The 25,250-nt window shown below is 40.4% G+C and overlaps 1 protein-coding gene across 2 annotated transcripts in view; it reads right to left on the minus strand.

The window, feature by feature from the left end:
• Positions 1–12,543, minus strand: part of LOC126336293 (putative uncharacterized protein DDB_G0271606) — a 65,110-nt gene extending 52,567 nt beyond the window's left edge. Inside the window, exon 1 of one of the 2 annotated variants that reach the window (XM_049999826.1) lies at positions 12,162–12,543. In XM_049999826.1, coding sequence (XP_049855783.1) covers positions 12,162–12,316 — 155 coding nt within the window. In that variant the 5' untranslated portion in view covers positions 12,317–12,543. The remainder of the gene's footprint in view (positions 1–12,161) is intronic. The other variant, XM_049999827.1, reaches the window with a different exon arrangement.
• Positions 12,544–25,250: the final 12,707 nt, after the last annotated feature.

Consider the following 25,250-nt stretch of genomic DNA (forward strand, 5'->3'; position numbering starts at 1 on the left):
GGTTGATCCATAGCTAATACGCTTCATAATCTTATGAACAGCAGATATTGGCAGCTTTAGAAGCAGCAGTGTTTTATCACTAGAACGAGGCTCCTACTCATACAGCATTGTGGTCTGAAGATGACCACATGCCTGGTCGAAACCGGTTATCATAATAAATAAATTTGTGATCAAGACTGATTTTAATAGCGACCATTAGCTTTAGAAGGGTTGAAATATCCCTGACGGATATACTATTCAGGTGACATCCTGTAACTAAGCCACGTTCGAAGTTACTGAGCTTCCTTTTAGAACATAATATGCTGGCTAACGCACCTGCGAGCTAAAGCACCCCTTCTGTAGGTACAGCTTTAGCGTTTCTACCATGCTACAGCAATTATTTACGAAGAACATGGCAAATCATGGGAAAGCTACTGGTTATTGTTCATATTTAATAAATAAAATGGTGGAACCAGTGACAGATGCAACCAATATACGTCATCGCTACATTACCAGTATAAACGGAGCCAAACTAGTTATTGCACATTTCGTAAAATATGCGACGAAAGTGGCAATAATTCTTGTCACATTCCTTGGCTTCGCCAATTACCCACCAGACTCTTACCTTTCAACATTACCTGCATGTATGGCTAAGCTACAGTTCACTCTCACTATTACCCATAACCCATTACAAATATTATAGAAACAAAATACGGCCAGTGTTCCATTTGGTAAATGTTCACTGTCCAAAGACTGCTCACAGAGAGACAAGTGCGAATCGCAAATAGACTCATTAGTTTAGGCATGTTTCTCCTGAAGAGACGGTATGGCAGACCCCAGAAAGTTACTAACTGCCGTTGATTTCGGACTAATACTTAAATTTAGCCAAGATTTACTTAGCGAGCAAAATCTACGTAGTCTTTATCAGCTTCACAATCCACTCTGTAATTTAATATAAATTTTATTCAAACACTGAACACATTCACTACAAATTAAGGCTTTGCAGGAGAGGATATCTTTCTCTCTAGTTTATGACAACAAAGCACTTTCTGTCCTACATAATATGCAACGTTACGCGTATGTAGACGAGCGATTCGGCCGCGTAGAGCTGATACAAGGCAAAGTGAATTTGCCAGTGCGGTCCCATGGCTGAGGGAGTTGCGTGCTGGGTGAACCAGATAATTACAGCCGGGCAGGCTGCAGCAATCCAGGTGCGAAAGCGTCACTGTGGCAAGGTGTGGGTAACTCCCAGTACTGAGAATTTGGGTGACGATCGCTCGCTTAAGTGGGCTGGCTAAGCCCTAGCAATGGCGGAGTATCAGAAAGCTGAAAGATGGCTTCTTACAGCTCTTTTAAATTAGACAAATCACATTCTAATATTAAAGCCAATCTCAATACATCTGCTGTGGCAGATAAATGAGGAGCATCCAATGATAGTGTTTTCAATATCTTTAACACTATGTGAGTTAATATTTCACAGTCACAAAACATTTACACAATGAACCTCTGAATTAACAACTTTTAAGCGCTTCCTATTATTTCATCAAACGATAACGCAGATGATAGCATTGCATGAAAGCTGTCATCCCTGAAAGCCTCTCATCTTTATCCATTTTATTTATTGACCTATGACGTGTTTTATATCTTTTTGTTGCTTCGAAGATCAAAATATCATATCCTCTAGAATAACAATACATTTAATACATCATGAATACCACCATCTGATATTACTTGTGTATTTACTTAATATTTTACTATTTTTCCAGTAACTTCCATTAAATATTAATGACAATTGTTAATACAAAATGGTATTTTCAGAAATGGTCAATCGCTTGTATTCGCCGACACCACTATAAGAAAAAGAGAAAAGAGGCACTTCTCTCAAGCAGGATAAATAACTGTATAAACAATATTTATCAACAGTTCTTTATCATTTAATCTAAGCACATTTGTGCAAGAACACTAATTTATTTATGAAAAACTTTTATTTGTAATTTACTGTAAATTATTTGAGTGTAACCGAATGCTTATAACATTTCTTTTATTTCAATACTGTTCCAGTATATTAGTTTGGACTGGGAAGTGGTGAAGATTTGTCAAATCATGTCTGTGGAACTTAAGAACAATGTATTTTTGGTGAGGTCGGCCTTCAGCCCATGGAAAAGCCGACAGTGGCGGAAAATCACTGGAGTCGACCAGAGAGACTTTTTCGTGTGGAAAGCTCAATGGAGTCATTCTGGGCACTTTAGGTTGAGATGTTGATAAGAATGTATTAGGTTGAGATATGGTGGAAAACAGACCTGCCTGTGGTAACGAGCGATATTTAATTGTGTTGGAGATTGATTCTGGGCAAAGAACGGCCGCTACCATACTTTAACTTCTGAAGGGAGACTTTCGAGAGGTCTGAATGTGGTCTAGTGTAAGACTGAACTTTTCCACTTTCATTACGGGACTGAAAATAGAGGATGAGTTACTATTCTTTGTATCGCCTGTGTTAATTTGTGAATCATTATGTTTAACTATTTTGAGCTGGCGAATAGTTCGTGTACTGCGGTCACGAAGTGATCTTATTTTTCGCGAGTGTGATGACTATTTAGTCTGTGGATTTTGTTACCATTCTAGTAACAACTTTACCGTATTTTACAAGAGTATTTCTATTATATTTCACTATCGTAGGACCACTTTCTGTTTATTTGAGCTTCACTTTCGCGAATAAACATGATTCATCCTGATTCTCTGTCGTCTACATCAATTACAGACCTCAGAATAGACTCGGTTTTATGAAATTATTCATTTATCTTTTATTTTGTATTTCTGTGTATTTTATTAAATTCGCAATTCCAGGCAACGCACAGACTATTTGGCTGCAGCATCACAGCTATGGACTGTTATTTGCAGCGAGTTAGCTGCTGGGCATGAAAGGAGACGTGCACAGCTCGACACTGTTTACGTCGAGCTATTCTTTTCTAAACCGAGCCGAGCATAGCCCGCGAGCAGCTGATTGCTCGTATGGATCACCGTTTAGAGAGCAACTACTCAACAGCATAAAACAAGTACCATAATGCACCTGAAGCAGACTGCTACAGTACGAATAAGGCAACTGATAAATCGTGTTATTCCTCACACTGAACTGGTTTATAGAATATGTTAACTCTTGAGAGCTGATTAAAATCTAACCTATGAACTTTCAATGCCTTGTCAATTACATTGTCAGCATGCAAGACGCTACATTCATGCACAAAGATCAGAGTCAGTGTGAGATCCACCAGCATGAGACTCACCTGTTTTCACAAGAGTAACACAATGCACCACGTTTGGTGTTATAGTTCCCCTATTTACCAGCAACGAAAATGGGTTATGTGATAAGTGGATAACCAAGAACTATTCATTATTCGCGAAAAGTAGTCAACAAAATGATATTTGATAAGTGGCGTATCACCATCCCGTGCTTTGTTAATCACAGAGCAGTTTTCCGCAGCTTTTGTTAGTCGTTTTCCTCCAAGTCTGGCCCACCGCCGCGACAAACGAATTAAGCAATTATGTTTCCTGCGTAAGAAGTAGGTTGTTATAAATTAAATAATTTATTCGACGATAGTGTAAATCCCGATACTGACATTCCGCATGTAACATTTACGTCAGTGTCGATACGGTTTTTACAAATCAAGAACACGGACACTGCTCTTTGTTTTAGCCCAAGGTATTGGTTTGGTTTGAAGGTGGTTTAATTGTGAGTTGACTATGCTAAAAAAAACGTGTGATGACTTCACAGACTGTACATTCCGTAGCTATTTAGGTCCACTCTGACACCTCATTTCCCATTGTGGTTTGTTAAGTGTTAATACAAGCAATGCTCATGTCCAAAGTCTCACTCACACTTCCACGTGGGTCCTGATAGTCATAGTCAAAACGTGGCAGTCATAGCACTTACGATGTACTAATGGAAAGTTTATTTGATAGCATTCCTGGGAAAATCTGACGGACTTCATCTTATTTTTCACTACTTCTGTTCATTTCATTCCCACTATCGGCCGATTTCTATCCCTTCGTCATTGTCAAACGTGTCTAAAAACTTTTCTCAATGTTGAAATTTCGACTTTCAGGATCGGGACATGGAACGTAACAATACTTTGAAGAGCAAAGAAACTGAAAAATTTGAATAAAAAATGGAAATACGTGAACATAATGCATTGATATCAACTGAAGTGCACATATAACGGCCGAAATAGTGTCAGGTACTTATTTACAAGGTGTTTTATTCCTGTATAACAGTGATGGGAAATCATATGGTTCAAAGTGTCACTGAAGTAGTGCCTACTGATCGTATAATGTTTCTGAAAAATGCGTCCAGAACCAGTGGACGTTCTTATAGTTGAAGTGTATACGCCAGCATCCGACCATGACAACAGAGAACTGGAGGAAATGTACGATGAAACAGTAGGCATCGTCCACTGTGAAGGCAGATGAAGAACAAGCACCATAACCATGGGCGACTGGAATAGTGTGATCGGGCTGGGTGATGAAGCCAACATCGTGGGGCACTGTGGATTAGGAAGAAGAAATTGTCGGAAGAGGGGTGTTAGTAGAACTGTGTCAGCGAAACAACTCTGTTGTGATGAACACTTAGTTCAAGGAAAGGAAGAGTACATTGTACACATGGAAGAGCCCAGCACACATCAACAGATACCTAATAAATTACATACTACTCAAACAGAGGTACAGGGGCAGCGTGAAAGTCGCCAAGGCTTTGTCGGATGCTGATGTTCGCGCAGATCACAACCTTTTGGTTTGCAAGCATTAGTACAAAGTTTAAGACGATCCGACAGCGTGAGAGAAGAAAGCATAAATGAGACGTGGGAAAGATAAGAGAGTACAATGAGCCAGTAATAAAATCTTTGGGGCAACAATTTAGTGAAGTGGGTAGTGTAATTGCTAGTGCGGAAGTGCAGTGGTGAAATGTTAAGCTGGTTTTGTTGAATACTTTGAAGAGTAAAGTTAGGAAGTAAGCAAAGAGAACCAGGAAACCACGGGTCACCAATGAAAACTGGAGAAGATGGAGGAAAGGAGTAAGTGCAAAAATGTTAACGAAGAATACAGGAAACGTAACAATGGACTCAGGAGCAAAGGGAAAGGACACAGACGAATGTGACGAAACAGAGAAATTACAAATAAGATGAAGGTACGACCTAATGTACCAGAAAAGGAGCTGGGAGGGTGCGAGGACAGTGGAGTAATAACCTTCAGAATAGAGAGAACAATGAAGTAAGAACCTTCAAAATAGAGAAAAAATGGTTACTCGACAAGCGGAGGTGCTGAAAATATGGGAAGAATACGTAAAGGAACTCTACGGTAATCAACACCGTCCGCAAGACATCGAAAAAGAGACGGAGGAGGCGATTGACGTAAGAAAGTAGGTCCAGCGTAATGACAACGGAAGTAGAGAAAGCAAACGTGGACATGAGGAAAACTGCGGGAGACTACGGCGTACCGATGGCTTTGCTGAAAGAAATCAGAAACAGAGGTTTGAAAGCGCGGCTGCAACTTTAAGACAAAATCTAAGAAACTGGAGAATAGCGTAAGGACTTTTTCGACGTTCGAGTGATTGATCAGAGCAGAAACGAAAAGCTAAGATATGTAGTAATTACGGTAAAATTAGTGTGATATGACACGTGGTAAAGATCATTACAAGATTAGTCAGCAGACGGCTAGAGCACAAAACTGAAGTAGTAATGGGAGAGGACCAGTTGGAGATAAATAGAAAGGAACCAGATACGCCATCGGCATGGTGAGCATTTTGTCAGAGGAAGTTTTGGCTGTTAACGAAGACGTTTTCGCTTGTTTTATTGCCAAGCAGAAGGTCGTCGACAAAGTCAGTGGACAAAATTGATGAACATGCTTAAGGAGATAGGAATCTCTGCAGTGACCGGAGACCAATTCCCAGCTTTTACCTGGGACAAAGAGTAAAAGTCCGACTGAAGAACAGAGAAACAAACAGCACAGAAACAGGAAGAGGAGTCAGCCAAGGATGTTATCTGCCGCCGAATCTATTCAAAATGTGTAGAGAATGGCTGCAAGCGAAGCTTTGAAAGGATGCGAAAACTTCAGGAAAGGACGACGACTCTACACCATGTATGCAGATGACGTGGTAGTGTTCACGAAAAATCGAAGACAGCTGTATCACGCAGTGAACCGATTGGTGGAAACTGGAAGGAAATATAGTATGAAAATCAACATCGAGAAAACTAAGGTGATTCGGATATCAAAACGGGAGCAACCTTAGAGGACAGCTATCTACGATCGAGAATTGTAAAAAGCGATGCAGTTCAAGTACTTGGGAAACTCGCCGATAAAGTTTTCCCACCGCACAAATGAAATTCGGGCGTGAACCACCGTGGCGAAAGCCGCATTCATCAAGAAGAGCACTCTGGTGACTGGCGGGTTCGGCTTGGAATTAAGAAATAAACTGGAAGCGCTACATCTGGAGCACTGCACTGTACAGAGCAGAGATGTGGACCGCGAGAAAAATGGAGAAAAAATGTGAAAAGTTTTGAAATGTAGTACTGGAGAAGAATAGAGTGGTTCAAGTGGACAAATCGGGTGACGAAGAGGTACAGAGAAACGCAGCTGCAAAGAAATATTTATTTGCTTGTATCTAGCAGCTGCTTCAGCTGAGTTCTTGTAAAATTTATTTCAACATGGTTCATGCTGCAGGCCCTATTGAGAAAAAAAGGCTTTGTTATCTTAAAAGAAGATATGAGGAAGATACTGCGTTATTTACGTCTGAAGATCAAGCTGTCGAAACTAACAGTAAGTAAATGTTATGACAGATAATGCATTAAGTACAAAATCGTCCGGTCTTATGTAAGCATCAAAGTGAAAGCACGATAATCCATAGTGCCACACAGCAAAGAAAGTGGACAAAAAGAAAGACGAAATTGCAAACAAGGTACAACACAAAAATGTACTCACAACCAAGAACTTCATGTAGCTCACTTAAGACCATGCTATAACTTAAAACTGCTAATATATTATTATTTATTAAGATTTATAGATACGTTACGTGCACCAGTCAAAACGTAAAAGACAAGAAAAAATTTGACAGGTTAATGGACATAAAATAACAACAACCTAAACAAGAAATTTATCACCTTCCGAATTTTATACAGGTGTAAAAAACCTAATAAACGTAAAATTTACGAAAGAAGAAACTGACTCTATAAAGGCCTAAAATACTACCTGGAACCACATGTATGCGCTACATCAATAAGACAACTGATAGCAACAACGAAAGTTGCCATTGATATAGTCGTCAATTAATGAAACAAAATTAATTATTAGTTACAGTGGAGAAAATTACAAAAACGCAAAACACCTATAACAGACAGAACGCCACATTCTCAACAGCATAAATAAAAAATTAACCGTTAAAAACGCTATGGCAGTCAAATTCGATAAAGGAAATGCTACAGTTTTCAAAGTGACTATGTATTTTCCAAGGTAACATTACAGAAATACAGCATAACGCCACTAACAGGTTTGTTGCGTACACTACATCAGCCGTAAGAAAAGTAATATTTCACTAGCCAAGAAAAGATATAAACTGTCATGAATCCAAACACCATCCATATCTGAACCTTAGATGTTTCACTTGGGCTTTCCAACGATGTCGCTCGTCCTTGAAACCTGGATCTGCAAATCGAAGTGTCCATTTGCAAACCAGTTTCCTTTACCTAACCTGATTGCAAGTGTAAGGGTTTTTGGAAATCACGACAGGCGTACTTCTTAAGGAAAACTTTATGGGTTTGGTCGCTTACTTACCGATTGTTACAAATTGTAATATTTGTTATCGTGAAAATTAGCGAACAACCAAATAGCATTGAAAATAATATAATATGCACATGCATGTGTATTTTCACTTCAAAAACTTATTTCTTTGAAATGTGTAGAATTGTTAAGCGCGGCATACAAGAATTATTTGAGTAACAGATCACTGGATTAAGACTAACATCAGTTACTACTGGTACGTTTGTGGCTGAGTATATATCCGAAATATTTAATGGAATGTTATTCATCTTATGCTGTAGATATATTTTTAATTTTCAAAACAGCCCTGGTTCAGTCTAAGATGGGAGTAATGCATGATCTTGGTTCAATAAGACTATTCATATAACTCTGCTTTACTCGATATGACAAAATTAGGCTCCATTTCTAATATTTAATCTGCTGAACACTTGATAATAACCCCCATGCTGTCAGCGGAACTGAAACGGGATAAAATATTTTATTTTCAACAAAAGACTCACTAACACCATTAGTAAGATTGTCCAGGACTCATATGGTGAAAAATAAAGCATATTTACAGAAGAACAGATTGCTCCTCTGATCCTGTGTGAGATGCTCCTGAAAGATGTTGGAAAGTTAAAAAATGATTTTCACGTCTGTACATCTGCCGTCTTAGGCAAAGGTCTGATCGCGTCGGGACCCGACTTTTGCGTGGATACGTACAAACAGTTTGGCCTGCTGATCGTGCCCGAGTTTGAAACTGCTGTCTAAGTTTATAGCATCTGATTCTGTCTCCAGCATTAGAATACCAGGCACGTAAATAATCCTTTGATCACAGACTAATGCCCATAAAAAAGAAACTGATTATTTGAAAACTTTGGAAAGCACAACGCGTTGTAACCCATAAAGGCAATCGTCTAGCGGAAGAAAACTACGATTAAAAATCACTTGATCCTCCAAGTCGGGGGTTTAGGCGTCGGACCTGCACTCCACCCTAGCAAAATGAATCACAAGTAAAACCTCCCAATTCAGCCTCGGAACGGTATGGATCAAAACGAAGACAACAGGCACGAAAAAGGACTATGAGAAATGCAACATGGAATATTCAAGGCATTTCTACACAGAAACGTCAAGTCTTTAAAGAAATAAAGCACATTGGCGTCGACATAGTGGGCCTAACAGGAAACAAAGCTAAAGGGCATGGAACAGAAGAGACAAATGATTCCATTTACATTTATAGTGGCGTACCAAAGGAACAACGAGCCCAAAGTGAAGTTGCCATTGCCGTAAAGAAACAACTCAAGAAAAACCTAATCAGCTGGGAATTCGTCAGTGATAGAATTCTGCAAGTACAGATGAAAATAAATTCTTATTCTGTGTTGATTACTGTGGCCTATTCACCAAATGACGACGCTGATGTAGCGAAGACAGACTCATTCTACACTCAATTGACAAGATCTTTCTAAAATACAGGGAATAGCAAAGAAGTAGTTTTACTAGGAGACCTAAATGCCAGAATAGGATGGAAAGCTGATAACATAGTGGGACCATATGTTGAAGAAACCGTAAATAATGGTAAAAGATTGATAGAATTCTGAATGCAAAATGACAAGAATTCTGAATAGATGGTTCAAGCATAAGGACATCCATAAATACATATGGAAGAAACCAAGCGCTAACCTAAAGCCCATTATGGAATTTGTCATAATAAAGCAAACAACAAAGCTAGCAGTACAAGACGTGAGGGCTATGAGAGGTGCAGAGTGCGGATCTGACCATTTTTTGCTAATGTCTAAGATACTATTCAAGTTTATCAAAGACACAAAGTCAGCTGGAAACCGGGCCAGAGAAGGCCAATAATATTCAATGTAATTTACATCGCCTTGAGCATAGTTCTAGCATTTTCTTGTACCAGCAAAGGCTAGCAGAAAAACTTGCTACCGTTGAAGAAACCTCTGCAGGTAAGATGTATAAGATGGTTAAAGAAGTCATCCATAACGCAGCTTATCAAGCATTGGAAAAAAAGAAATCCAGAAGAGTAATAGAATATGTGATGAGTGGTGGAACCACTCTGTGCAAGAGAAGGTAGAAAGTAAGAAGAAAGCTTATAATTAATGGTCGAACTCAAGACGAGACAATGATTGTCGGCATTAGAGAGCGGAGAAAAGATGCACATAAAACAATAATTAAGGGAAAAAAACGAAGCCTGGCAGAAAATCGGTTAAGAGAGAGAGAGAGAGAGAGAGAGAAAAGCATAGGCAATACACGGGCAAATGAAGCCTGAAAGGTGTTAAAAACAGTGAGAATACAGTATAAAGATAAAGCAGATATAAACCTCATTAGCATGCAGAAAGGTACAACACTACCAAAGACTACTGAGAACAGAGCCGCATTTACTGAGAATCCAACAGACATTGTAATCAGTAATGATAAGTTCAAAACGCAGTTAATGCCATGAAAAACCAAAGTCACCAGGTCAAGGATTAATTTATTTAGAACCGGTTAAAGCAGCACCGTCAAAACTCTGAGATATTGACCGTGATTATTGACAAATGGCTTAGAGGTGACGAAGCCCAAAAGGAGTGGAAAAAGGCAACAATTACATCGATATTTAAGAAAGGCAGCAGGAGAAATTGTGCAGACTATCGTGGTATTAGTGTGATGCCATCCATAGCGAGAGTTTATGGGGAATAATTGAATCTGAAGAACAAAATGGATTCAGATTTGGTCGCTCCTGTACCTTATCGAGTATTTATCCTTGAAAACGTAGCGGAGTGAATGACAGCAAGGTGGTCATACGACCGACCTTGTCTTTGTAGACCTCCAGAAAACTTCCGACACAGTTACACAAAACAAGCTATGGACAAGTCTAATTTATAGTGTCGATGAGATCTTTATCTTTTGCTAACAATCAAGTGTTAGTAGCTGGAAATGAAGACGCAAATTACATGCACGGCAAATTAAAAGAATATGAAAAATGGGGTCTTGTCATAAATATCTAAAACAGATTATCTGAAAGTGGGAGAAAATTCTGTTAACGACTTACAACTCTGTGGTGATACTGTTAAAGGGAGTCATATTTTTAAGTACCTGGGAGTGAAACTAGAAGTATGGATGATATAAACTATAAAATTGGTCACCCACAGTTAACGTGGCGTGAATGCCAAGGCTCTTGCCAAAAAAACCAATGTGTTAATATAATAATTCGTCTCCGCGAGTCTTCAGAGCTTTTACCATGCCCACCGTACCTCCCCCCCCCCCCCCCTTTTGGTTCCGGTTTTGTTGGAATCTCACTTTACTGAAAAAAAATCCGTTGTGGTTACTGAATAACCACACATCGTCATGACGAAACGTGGACAGCTGGCTTACAGACAACATTCATGTAATGTAATGGACACTTACAAAACCGTTTGCTCCGACTTCTAAAGTTATTTATCCGTACGTCTAATCAGGACATCAAAATCTATTTACCTCTTCGGGTATAGATGATAGGATTATGTGAAGGTCACCCAACAGTAGACTACACAGTCTAAATAATGCCCCAGACAAATGTCCTTTAGCATTCTTAGAATTCTAAGAATAGCTTAGACATCGAACTTCAAATTCTTAGTTGCCACCCAATTTGCTGTAATTCAGTTTGAACACGTTTCTCTAATCTGTTTTATTCCTTATTGTTAGACAAATGTCAGGAACATTAGACCTTTCATTTTAACTTTTTTTTACAATTAAATTACACACCGGTGCTACTTTTTTGTGGAAAATAGCTAGGCATTTAAGACAGAATGTCTAGCAGGAGCTGTTAGTGAACTGAGAAAAAAAAAGCTGCATATTTCACTAAGTTTTTCCAAATTTGCCTGATTACTTTCAAGCAGATTTCTTTTTCTGTTTTGGAAAACTAAACCTCACTTGGTCAATTTAATTACCCATTCGTTCATGTCTCACTATTTACCTATGGAAATTCTGGAAAAGATCTATTGTGTAATTTCTACGGAGTCTTGTTTTCGCTGCATTCCAACATTTGATGGGTAAATTTTCTGTTGGTAAGAGGCCAGCTTAAGGACCCTAACATGCACCAACCGACTGACCGGCCGACCCACCGACCAATTTCGTGTGCAGCCCACATACATTTCGAGCGACTTTACTCAGCGACTACAGCACCATAGTGAAAAATGACGAACTTTAATTCGGGTGGTTAGTACGACAGCGCTACACACGGCACAATTTGTTGGGTGAGGTGGAGTAAAGTGGTCATCAGCTGTCGGGTAGTTGTACCAAATAGGTCAACCGACAAGAAAAATTTGATGATCGGTTGGACAAAGCGCTTACATCTGCTCGGTTTGTCGGTCGGCTGGAATGTTCATTACTCTTTTGAACCTCGCGTCCAGGACGGCTGTTGCACTCACCCTAGACAGTCAGTGCAGTTGGCGGCGTCTTCGTCGTCTTCCAGCAGAAGCTGGCTGAGGCGGCGTCCCAATAACGCCTCCACATTTGTGGGGGTGGGGGAGGGCGTCGACGCTGGCGAGTTGTCGTCTGGCTGTCGCTCATCTGCCGGATCCATTGCGCGCTCCCCCGGGACTGATGTATCGCCGCCTGTATACCGCAGCACCCAGCCTCTACTTTCCTACACCGCCTAGCGATCTGTCTACACTACCGCGCGGCACGTTGATGTTCGCTGTCCCCTGGTGACAACACCACGCTTCAGCGCCACCTATACGGTCAATAATATTGCGAAATATTTCCTGATGCGGTATAATGTGAAAGTGTAGAGGTGAGACTGAGACGTTGCGGATTAATACTGAGAACACTTTTGAAATATATCGCGCTAACCGGAAATAGTGCGCCTATCTGGGCAGTACGGACAATTCACTTGCCAGAAGCACGCACGTAGCAGACGAGATGTTTCTGTGTTCGCTGAAAATGAGTTCAAAACAAGACAAAAGACCGCCATTATTAGAGTGCATCGAAATGTATAAATAGTTTCCGGCATTGTGGGATGTTAGGGCTTATATGTAAAAAAAAAAATGAATCGTATGATTTGTTGCTCAGAAAATACAGAGAACGGCCATGAAGGAAGAAGTTTTCTTTTTCCTAAACTTAATTAATGCAAAGTTATGTGTGTGCGTATACCCAGCCTACCCGAATATAATGCTTTGGTGCACGCATTATTTCATGACACAGTACCATATCTCAAATATCTTAAGGTGAAACTTGTAAATTTCAAGTCTTCGAAAGAACAGCCAGTAGGAAGATAGTTGGACAGATAGCCTTTAGGTTTGTGCGGCGTAAGATGTAAGCGCTGACTAGGTAGAATTTCGACTCTTATTGTGGTATTTTGTCTTTTCCTCATGGGGATATCGGCATCCGCAGAAATTCATCCAGCCATGGCGGCAGAGGGTCAGGGGGTGGGCTAGGTGACTATGGCAGTAAATTAATGGTTATCTGCTAGTACTGACTCACTGCAGTCAACCACGTAGTCTACAACTAGCGGAGCGACAGGTTTCGCAGAATCACGGGAAGTCATCTCCAGAAATGTATGAGAATTTTGTAAAAAAGAAAAACTCCGTGCGCCAGGTTCCAAAAGGGGGAGGAAGGGGAAGTGCCTTTATATGGAGAAAACCATTCCCAGTAATGTACCAAAGGCTTTTTTTTTCGTGCAGTCTAACTTCTCTCAACAAGTTTTCGTGAATGAATTTTGATTGTCCTTGAGCTAATTTCTCATACAGGTTCTTTTTTTTCCCTTACAATAATGTAGAACAATTATCATAGCCAAAGCGTCCGTCTAACATTTCGAATCAAATTATTACTGAGCAGCCTACGGAGAATATCAAGAATATTACACAATAATATTACGAAATATTTTCTCATTCGTAGGAGAAATTTGTGAAAAGCGCCTTTGTTTTAATGATTTCCACCCCAGCTCGCATATGATATCTGCGACACTCTCCCCTCTATTTCGTAATAATACAAAACGAGCTGTCCTCCTCTGAACTTTTTCGATGCCCTCCGTCAGTCGCATCTGGAAAGGATCCCATACCGCCAGAAGTACTCTAGAAGAGGACGAATAGTGTGGTTTCGACAGTCTCTTTAGTAGACCAGTTGCAACTTCTAGGTGTTCAGCTAATAAAATACAGTCTTCGGTTCGCCTATTCCCACAAGATTACCTATGTGATCGTTCGAATTTAAGTTATTAATAACTGTACTCCCTAGGTATTTGGTCAATAGATAACCTTCAGGTTCGTGTTAGTTACCATGTAACCGAAATTTAAAGCATTCTTTTTAGTACTCTTGTCGGTGACATATTTCGCACGTTACAGATATCTTGTCTAAATCATTTTGCCGTCGGCTTTGATCTTATGACGAGTTTACTACACGGCAAATGACAGCATCGTTTGCAAATAATATAAGAGACCGCTCAGAGTATCTCCTAAACCTTTTATATGGATTATTAACATTAGATGGCCTATAGAACGTCACTGGGGAACGCCAGGCGTCACTTATGTTTTAGTCAATTACTACGAACTTTGAACTCTCAGACAGGAAATCACGATCCAATCGCATTACTGTGATGATACTCCATAGACATTTAATTTGATAAGGGGCTGCTTGTGAGGAACTGTGTCAAAAGCCTTCTGGAAATCTTGAAATATGAAATCAATTTGAGATGCCCCGTCACTAGCACTGTTACCTCGTGTGAATAAAGAGCTACTTGTGTTTCACAAGACATATATTTTCTTGCATATCAATGGCACTCGGGCCATTTAAGGTCACTTGTTTACTGCTTTAATTGTGAGATTAGCAGAAAAATACAACTATTAAGAAACATGAAATGTATTCGCAAATTGCGGATACGCTACCGCTACAATTATACAATTCACTGGAAACAAATGAAAATTTGTGCTGGATCGCCACTCGATCCCGTGTATCCCACTCCACTCGAGCGGCGGGTTTAATCGCTTCGGCTATCCGGGCACGCTTTAGGACAGCGAAAGACTTAATTATGTTTTGAGGTTCTGAGTTTTTGCAAACGCGATGTTCTTCTTTTTACTCAAACATTTTTCAGAACTTGTGTGTCATCATCAGTGGTTTTTTTGTTTATTCAAAACATGATTTTACATAATATGGTTTTGTAGGACCAACTGCATGGCGTCCTGCACTGGTTTTCTTGTGACAGATCCTTCTTCTTTTGCTTTCTGCGGGCAATGCATACACATATTAATGTAATTTGTGTAGTTTCGTTTTTTATAAACTGCACGAAAAATGTGAAGACATCGAAAAAGATTTGATTGTCGGAAGGACAGAGTCAGCATACAGGAAAGTCAAAACAACCTTTGGTGACATTAAAAGCAACTGTGGTAACATTAAGCGTGCAACGGGGATTCCACTGTTAAATGCAGAGGAGAGAGCAGATAGGTGGAAAGAATACATTGAAAGCCTGTATGAGGGTGAAGATTTGTCTCGTGTGATAGAAGAAGAAACAGGAGTCGATTTAGAAGAGATAGGGGATCCAGTATTAGAATCGGAATTTAAAATAGCTTTGGAGGACTTACGGTCAAATAAGGCAGAAGGGATAGATAACATTCTATCAGAATTTCTAAAATCATTAGGGGAAGTGGCAGCAAAACGACGATTCACGTTGGTGTGTAGAATATATGAGTCTGGCGACATACCATCTGACTTTCGGAAAAGCATCATCCACACAATTCCGAAGACGGCAAGAGCTGACAAGTGCGAGAATTGTCGCACATTCAGCTTAACAGCTCATGCATCGAAGCTGCTTACAAGAATAATATGCAGAAGAATGGAAAAGAAAATTGAGAATGCGCTAGGTGACGATCAGTTTGGATTTAGGAAAAGTAAAGGCACGAGAGAGGAAATTCTGACGTTACGTCTAATAATGGAAGCAAGGCTAAAGAAAAATCAAGACACGTTCATAGGATTTGTCGACCTGGAAAAAGCATTCGACAATATAAAATGGTGCAAGCTGTTGAAGATTCTGAAAAAAGTAGGGGTAAGCTATAGGGAGAGACGGGTCATATACAATATGTACAACAACCAAGAGGGAATGATAAGAGTGGACGATCAAGAACGAAGTGCTTTTATTAAGAAGGGTGTAAGACAAGGCTGTAGCCTTTCGCCCCTACTCTTCAATCTGTACATCGAGGAAGCAATGATGGAAATAAAAGAAAGGTTCAGGAGTGGAATTAAAATACAAGGAGAAAGGATATCAATGAAACGATTCGCTGATGACATTGCTATCCTGAGTGAAAGTGAAGAAGAATTAAATGATCTGCTGAACGGAATGAACAGTCTAATGAGCACACAGTATGGTTTGAGAGTAAATAGGAAAAAGACGAAGGTAATGAGAAGTAGTAGAAATGAGAACAGCGAGAAACTTAATACCAGGATTGATGGTAACGAAGTCAATGAAGTTAAGGAATTCTGCTATCTAGGCAGTAAAATAACCAATGACGGACGGAGCAAGGGGGACATCAAAAGCAGACTTGCTATGGCAAAAAAGGCATTTCTGGGCAAGAGAAGTCTACTGATATCAAATACCGGCCTTAATTTGAGGAAGAAATTTCTGAGGATGTACGTCTGGAGTACAGCATTCTATGGTAGTGAAACATGGACTGTGGGAAAACCGGAACAGAAGAGAATCGAAGCATTTGAGACGTGGTGCTATAGACGAATGTTGAAAATTAGGTGGACTGATAAGGTAAGGAATGAGGAGGTTCTACGCAGAATCGGAAAGGAAATGAATATGTGGAAAACACTGATAAGGAGAAGGGACAGGATGATAGGACATCTGCTAAAACCTGAGGGAATAACTTCCAATGTACTAGAGGGAGCTGTAGAGGGCAAAAAATATAGAGGAAGACAGAGATTGGCGGAACCCATATCCCATAATTTAACTGCAAAAGACAAGACAAGAGCGGCAGATCCAAAAGATGAATATTTATTTAGGTATTTCGTCACAGTGTCTTGGCTTTGACATGAAATACATTCTCGCAGATTCTGTATTTGAGAGTGTCTGTGTTTGACTGTGTTTGTAAAGTTCCATCCAGTGTTCCTTCGGAAACGCGTTTATCGCACTGAACTTTACAGACTGTGAAATGCCGACACTACACTAACCTATTAAGTAACAGAAAGGAAAACAGCATTGCACTACAGAGAACAGAGCACAAACACAAGTTCTGCAAAAGGAGTAACTTTTCATTCTCGAATCAGCCTTCTCGCTATCTCGTCCACTTCGGCTTCTCTATCCTCCGATTTTATTTTCGTGCATGAATTTTTTTTTCTCTATATCTTGTCAGTGAACCATGAAAAATAGTCCTTTTGCTGGTTTTTCCATCTGTGAAAACCAAGCATTATTTAGCTAAATTTGAGTTATTGGTGTGAGGTTGTACTTTGCCTTCTTCCTACCTTATTTAATAAAAAAGGCCATCGGTTGGTCTGATCTTTTTGAAATAACGAAAGCACAATGAAAAGATTATCTCATGACGTCAAGCACAGGATTCGTAATTAATTCGAAACGCTAACCGTTGGTCCCATTGTTGCAAATACGGTCACTATGATATTTTTTCAGTATTTCACCTTGAGCGGTGTTAATGATAATGAGAGCAAAGTCTTATTTTCTTAGAACTGAATGAGTTGTTGTTGTTGTGGTCTTCAGTCCAAAGACTGATTTGATACAGCTCTTCGTGCTACTCTATCCCGTGCAAGCCTCTTCGTCTCCGAGTAACTACTGCAACCTACATCCTTCTGAATGTGCTTTGCGTATTTATCTCTTGGTCTCCCTTTACGATCCTTACCCTCCAGGCTTCCCTCCAGTACTAAATGGGTGATTCCTTGATGCCTCAGAACGTCTCCTACCAACCGATCACTTCTTCTAGTCGAGTTGTGCCACAAATTCCTCTTTTCCCCAATTCTATTCTGTACCTCCTCATTAGTTGAATGAGCTGGGCTCCTTATATCTTATGGTTTGACACACAGATCTTATTGCTAGTGTTGGTCTCGTTAACCCACGATTCTACGCTGGTACCATCGTCTTAACGTTTCGTGGCATCTTAATGTAAATTATTGTATTGGCCAATGTTATATAAATCTTTTTTGCCATCAGATGGATTTGCTCTCACTTAGAAGCAGTGCTTATTTTGTCATTTACTGTTAGGAAGTGAATTCTCATGGCAATATCAGTAGCTAGCGTGTTTCTTCCCGCTTCTGTCGAGACTAGACAACTTACAACGTTCCGCTGACCCAAATGGACAGTCACGTGTTTGATTTTGCTGCTACCATCTTCAGTCTTGGTTACTTCAATGTTGGCAGGACAGACACTTCGTATTTTGTTATTCCCTTCCGTTTTCATGTGGTGTAGATAATGCCCTTGCTTTCAAATACATAATGTCTTGGACGCTTGCGCACAAAGAACTATCATGTGACATTACCTAAAGTACAATGTGAGAGATACTTTTTACTTAAGTGGCTAACTGCTTTTTTTAAAGTCTGCTGCTTGTAGTCACTGTCGCTTCCGATGCGATAGACACATCGTGTTTCAGTGCCAAGTCATCAAATCAATATTTCTTAGAACCGATGAAGAGATCGTACAAATAAGCATTTTATTTTCATTCTATAACCGTTCTCTGATGCACATGCAATTCTTTCGCTGCTCGTTAAATTACGATCCTGGTATTTTCAGCCCTTAATTGTCGAGCGATACGGTTAACTTTCCTGAGTGTGATAATTCGTTTGCTCTCGAATTCGTGTTGTAATTATAGCTCTTTTTGCACTCTGAACATGTGTATTGCTCCACACACACACACAAAAATCACTGGACGTTAACGAAAACTACAAAGCCGACTACTTGTACCACAAGGCATCAGACAGCCAACCGTTCAACGTCGGAGCTTTCGTTTCCCGTCTCGCAGAGCTTCGCCTCTTCACGTGAGAGATAGCGTCCGCGGAGTCGTTGTTCAACGTAAGGGGCCAGGCTCTCGTCTACCTCTGGTGGTCGAACGCAAACAGCTCAGTCCATTGCCTTCACCGGTACATCTTCGAGAGCTCGCCACTGTACCTCAAATTTTTCAAGAAACGTAAATCGCCAAAAACGGAAACAAAATCTCGGAAGCAGATTTGCGCTGCAAGACTAGCCCGATCACGTTTCGGTTTTCCACATACAAGGTGTTCGGATATTCGCATTATTGACTTCTAAGACTTGTAGAAGGGAGTGAGTAAATAACATTTCGAATAAGAATCCATGTCTGTTTCAGTTCTACGACTTTTTCAGTTCAGATATGCGGCGCGCCTTCGTGTTTTTGCACTTGCAACCTACGTCCTCAATTATTTGCTTGACGTATTCCAATCTCTGTCTTCCTCTACAGTTTTTGCCCTCTACAGCTCCCTCTAGTACCGTGGAAGTCATTCACTCATGTCTTGGCAGATGTCCTATCATCCTGTACCTTCTCCTTATCAGTGTTATCCACATATTCCTTTCCTCTCCGATTCTGCGTAGAACCTCCTCATTCCTTACCTTATCAGTCCATCTCATTTTCAACATTCGTCTATAGCACCACGTCTCAAATGCTTCGATTCTCTTCTGTTCCGGTTTTCCCACAGTCCATGTTTCACTACCATAGAATGCTGTACTCCAGACGTACATCCTCAGAAATTTCTTCCTCAAATTAAGGCCGGTATTTGATATCAGTAGACTTCTCTTGCCCAGAAATGCCTTTTTTGCCATAGCAAGTCTGCTTTTGATGTCCCCCTTGCTCCGTCCGTCATTGGTTATTTTACTGCCTAGGTAGCAGAATTCCTTAACTTCATTGACTTCGTTACCATCAATCCTGGTGTTAAGTTTCTCGCTGTTCTCATTTCTACTACTTCTCATTACCTTCGTCTTTTTCCGATTTACTCTCAACCATACTGTGTGCTCATTAGACTGTTCATTCCGTTCAGCAGATCATTTAACTCTTCTTCACTTTCACTCAGGATAGCAATGTCATCAGCGAATCGTTTCATTGATATCCTTTCACCTTGTATTTTAATTCCACTCCTGAACCTTTCTTTTATTTCCATCATTGCTTCCTAGATGTACACATTGAAGAGTAGGGGCGAAAGGCTACAGCCTTGTCTTACACCCTTCTTCATAAAAGCACTTCGTTCTTGATCTTCCACTCTTATCATTCCCTCTTGGTTGTTTTACATATTGTAAATGACCCGTCTCTCCCTATAGCTTACCCCTACTTTTTTCAGAATATTCAACAGCTTGCACCATTTTATATTGTCGAATGCTTTTTCCAGGTCGACAAATCCTATGAACGTGTCTTGATTTTTCTTTAGCCTTGCTTCCATTATTAGACGTAACGTCAGAATTTCCTCTCTCGTGCCTTTACTTTTCCTAAATCCAAACTGATCGTCACCTAGCGCATTCTCAATTTTCTTTTCCATTCTTCTGTATATTATTCTTGTAAGCAGCTTCGATGCATGAGCTGTTAAGCTGATTGAGCGATAGTTCTCGCACTTGTCAGCTCTTGCCGTCTTCGGAATTGTGTGGATGATGCTTTTCCGAAAGTCAGATGGTATGTCGCCAGACTCATATATTCTACACACCAACGTGAATAGTCGTTTTGTTGCCACTTCCCCTAATGATTTTAGAAATTCTGATGGAATGTTATCTATCCCTTCTGCCTTATTTGACCGTAAGTCCTCCAAAGCTCTTTTAAATTCCGATTCTAATACTGGATCCCCTATCTCTTCAAAATCGACTCCTGTTTCTTCTTCTATCACATGAGACAAATCTTCACCCTCATACAGGCTTTCAATGTATTCTTTCCACCTATCTGCTCTCTCCACTGCATTTAACAGTGGAATTCCCGTTGCACTCTTAATGTTACCACAGTTGCTTTTAATGTCACCAAAGGTTGTTTTGACTTTCCTGTATGCTGAGTCTGTCCTTCCGACAATCATATCTTTTTCGATGTCTTCACATTTTTCTTGCAGCCATTTCGTCTTAGCTTCCCTGCACTTCCTCTTTATTTCATTCCTTAGCGACATGTATTTCTGCATTCCTGATTTTCCCTGGAACATGTTTGTACTTCCTCCTTTCACCAATCAACTGAAATATTTCTTCTGTAACCCATGGTTTCTTTGCAGCTACCTTCTTTGTACGTATGTTTTCCTTCCCAACTTCTGTGATGACCCTTTTTAGAGATGTCCATTCCTCTTCAACTGTAAAGCCTACTGCGCTATTCCTTATCGCTGTATCTATAGCGTTAGAGAACTTCAAACGTATCTCGTCACCCCTTAGTACTTCCGTATCCCACTTCTTTGCGTATTGATTCTTCCTGACTAATGTCTTGAACTTCAGCCTACTCTTCATCACTACTATATTGTGATCTGAGTCTATATCTGCTCCTGGGTACGTCTTACAATCCATTATCTGATTTCGGAATCTCTGTCTGACCATGATGTAATCTAATTGAAATCTTCCCGCATCTCCCGGCCTTTTCCAAGTATATGTCTTCCTCTTGTGATTCTTGAACAGGGCATTCGCTATTACTAGCTGAAACTTGTTACAGAACTCAATTAGTCTTTCTCCTCTTTCATTCCTCGTCCCAAGCCCATATTCTCCCGTAACTTTTTCTTCTACTCCTTCCCCTACAACTGCATTCCAGTCGCCCATGACTATTAGATTTTCGTCCCCCTTTACATACTGCATTACCCTTTCAATATCCTCATACACTTTCTCTATCTGTTCATCTTCAGCTTCCGACGTCGGCATGTATACCTGAACTATCGTTGTCGGTGTTCGTCTGCTGTCGATTCTGATTAGAACAACCCGGTCACTGAACTGTTCACAGTAACACACCCTCTGCCCTATCTTCCTATTCATAACGAATCCTACACCTGTTATACCATTTTCTGCTGCTGTTGATATTACCCGATACTCATCTGACCAGAAATCCTTGTCTTCCTTCCACTTCACTTCACTGACCCCTACTATATCTAGCTTGAGCCTTTGCATTTCCTTTTTCAGATTTTTTAGTTTCCCTACCACGTTCAAGCTTCTGACATTCCATGCCCCGACTCGTAGAACATTATCCTTTCGTTGATTATTCAATCTTTTTCTCATGGTAACCTCCCCCTTGGCAGTCCCCTCCCGGAGATCCGAGTGAGGGACTATTCCGGAACTTTTTGACAATAGAGAGATCATCATGACACTTTTTCAACTAAAGGCCACATGTCCTGTGGATAGACGTTATGTGTCTTTAATGCAGTGGTTTCCATTGCCTTCTGCATCCTCATGTCGTCGATCATTGCTGATTCTTCCGCCTTTAGGGGTAATTTCCCACCCCTAGGACAAAGAGTGCCCTGAACCTCTATCCGCTCCTCTGCCCTCTTTGACAAGGCCGTTGGCAGAATGTGGCTGACTTCTTATGCCGGCAGTCTTCGGCCGCCAATGCTGACTATTTATCAAAATTTAGGCAGTAGCGGGGATCGAACCCAGGACCGAAGACGTTTTGATTATGCATCAAAGACGCAACGGGTACTAGACGGTTACCTCATACCTTAGTTTAACACTTTTAACGCTTTGGAACGAACACACAGGCTTAGTCGTGGGTAAAACAGATGGAAGACTTCCGTTCATTGCTAGGGAAGTGCGTTCAGTCCACAAAGAATATTAATTACCACCCACCCTACAATATTGTTCATGTGTGTCGGACCTGCACCAAACAGGACAGCACGAATGGTGAAAAGTTTATTTGACCCGTGGCAGAGCGTCAGAGAGATTTTGAAGAAACTGAACTGGCAGACACATGAGGATGATCGCGAAATATTCCATGATATCCTACATACGAAGATGTAAGTAACACTTTAAGTGATGAATCTAGGAATATGCTATACAAGCCACAATGTATCGTTCAAACAATAATTCTACATTGATTCAAGCAGGAATGGAAGAGGAAGAAGCCGTAATAAGTGGTACAATAGGAATTACTCTTGCCATGCACTTCACAGTGATTTGCACACTTTAGATGTAAACGTAGATGCAGAAACATGCAGTTAAGGTAACATATGCTGTTCTTTTACAGACTGTGGCGCACGTTGGAACAAATGATGCCTGTCGTTTGGGTTCCAAGGTGATATTTGGATCATTCCAGTGACTGGCAGAGAATGCTGACAAGACCAGCCCTGCGCACAGAGTTTCAACCAAGTGCACAATCTGCAACACTGTCCCCAGAACTGATAGTGAACCCCTGATTCCGAGTCGAATAGAAGGTTTGAACTAGAGACTTTGAAGGTTCTGTGACGAGCTAGGCTGCAAATTCCTGGATTTGCGCCGTAGGGTTGGGTACTGAAGGGTCCCCTTAAAAGGATCAGCAGTGCACTACACTTCAGTTGCTGCTGCCCAGATAGATGATTCCGTGTGAGGGGGGGGGGGGGGGGGCACGCAAAGATTTTTAGATAATATTCCATCCATTCCAGATATCCACAGCAGTAGGACACCCTGAAGTGTTAGTGTAAGAGCCAAAGGAATGCTCCCTAGAGGAGAGACTATTAAAATCCTAGTACTTAACTGCCGAAGCATTCAAAACAGAGTGTCAGAATTTGAAACGCTCCTGAAAAGCACTGAAGCTCACATAATACTAGCTAGAGAAAGCGCCTCAACCCTTAAGTCGATCGCAGTCAGATTTTGTTGAAAAGTTAAGTGTACAGTGAACAAACAGGCTAATGGGAAAGGGAGGTGGTATATCTGTCGCACACAAGAAACTTAAATCCATCGAGACAGAAATTGAAGCTGCATGTAAAATTTTTTGGACAAGGCTCAATATCGAGAGTGATCATAAAATTATGATTTGGTTCTTCTATTGGCCAATAGACACTTCCTCTAATGTAAGGGTAAACGTGAGAGAAAACCTCAGTTTGTTTGTACATGAGTTCCCTAATCATGCTATAATAACTGAAGGAGACTTTTAATCATCCATCAATCGGATGATTATATTTTTTAGTGATGGGCGTGACAAGACATGCTGTGAGACATTCTAAATGCCCTCTAGGAAAACTACCTAGAACAGACAGTTCGGAACCCCAGTTAGTTTTGATGGAAATATATTAAATCTAATGGTAACAAACAGACCTGACCTCTTTGAAGAAGTCCACATCGGAACTGGTATCAGTGACCATGAACCAGTTACAGCAACAATGAATACCAAAGTACAAAGGAAAAATAAAACAATTAGAAAGATTTGTATGTTCAGCATACTAGACAAAGAGTCAAATCTCCAAGAGGAACTTCAAACTTTTACCTCATGACAGGAGTATGTAAAGAAACAGTGGCACAAGTCTAAAAGAATAATTGACCACATTTCGGATAGATATGTACCTTACAGGACGGTTCATGAGGAAAAGGACCTTCCATAGTACACAGTCACTCCAAAGAAACTTTTAAAGAAACAGAGAGTAAAGAATAAAACAATGCACAGGGCCGTAGACAGAGAGATGCCAAATGAGATACGTCTGGCTGGCGAGCTAGACCATGGTCCACACAAAGGCTCTGAGTGGCACCAAAGGTAGCATCCAGTCACTCGTGGATGAGACTGGAACTAAAATTAAGGACAGCAACGCAAAAGCAGAAATGCTTTACTCTGTTTCCAAATGTTCATTCAAAAAGGTAAGCTCAGTAGTATTGCCCCAGTCCAAAACTTGAACCAATGAAAACATGAGTGAAACAGATATAAGTGTCAGTTGCATTGAGAAACAGCTGAAGACATTCAAACTGAAGAAAGCTCCATGGCCCGATGGAATCCCTATCAGATTCTACACCGAATTTGAGGCTGAGTTAGCCCCCTTTTAACTATAATGTATAGTAGGCCCCTAGAACAAAATGCCGTGCGCAGAAGTTGGAAGAAAGCACATTACAAGCATGTCTACAAGAAGGAGAGTAGAAGTGATCCACAAAATACCTTCTAATATATTGTAGAATCTTAGAACATATTCTGAAGTCAAATATAATGAGGTATCTCGAACACAACAACCTCCTCCATTCCAATCAATATGGATTTCGAAAGCATAGTTCATGTGAAACCCAACTTGCACTTTTCTCACACGACATGCTGAAAGACATTGATCCAGGCAGTCAGGGAGATTCAATGTTTCTATATTTCCGAAAAACATTTGACTCAGTACCAAACCTACGTCTATTATCACAAGTACGGTAGTGTGGGGCATCAGGCGATATTTGTAACTGGATTGAGAATTTTTTGCTCGGGAAGACGCATCTAGTTATCTTGAATAGAGAGGCATCGACAAACGTAGAAGTAACTTTGGGAGGAAAAGATTAGATTAATTATAGCATGCACAAAATCATTCACCACGCTCTCCATATGCAAACGGAACGGGGAAAAACCATAATAACTGATACAACCAGACGTGTCTTCTGCCTTGCACTTTATAATGGTTTGCAGAGTATACAGGGTGACAACTATTGAACTGTA

The sequence above is a fragment of the Schistocerca gregaria genome, chromosome 2, assembly GCF_023897955.1.
Source record: "Schistocerca gregaria isolate iqSchGreg1 chromosome 2, iqSchGreg1.2, whole genome shotgun sequence".
NCBI lineage: Eukaryota > Metazoa > Arthropoda > Insecta > Orthoptera > Acrididae > Schistocerca > Schistocerca gregaria.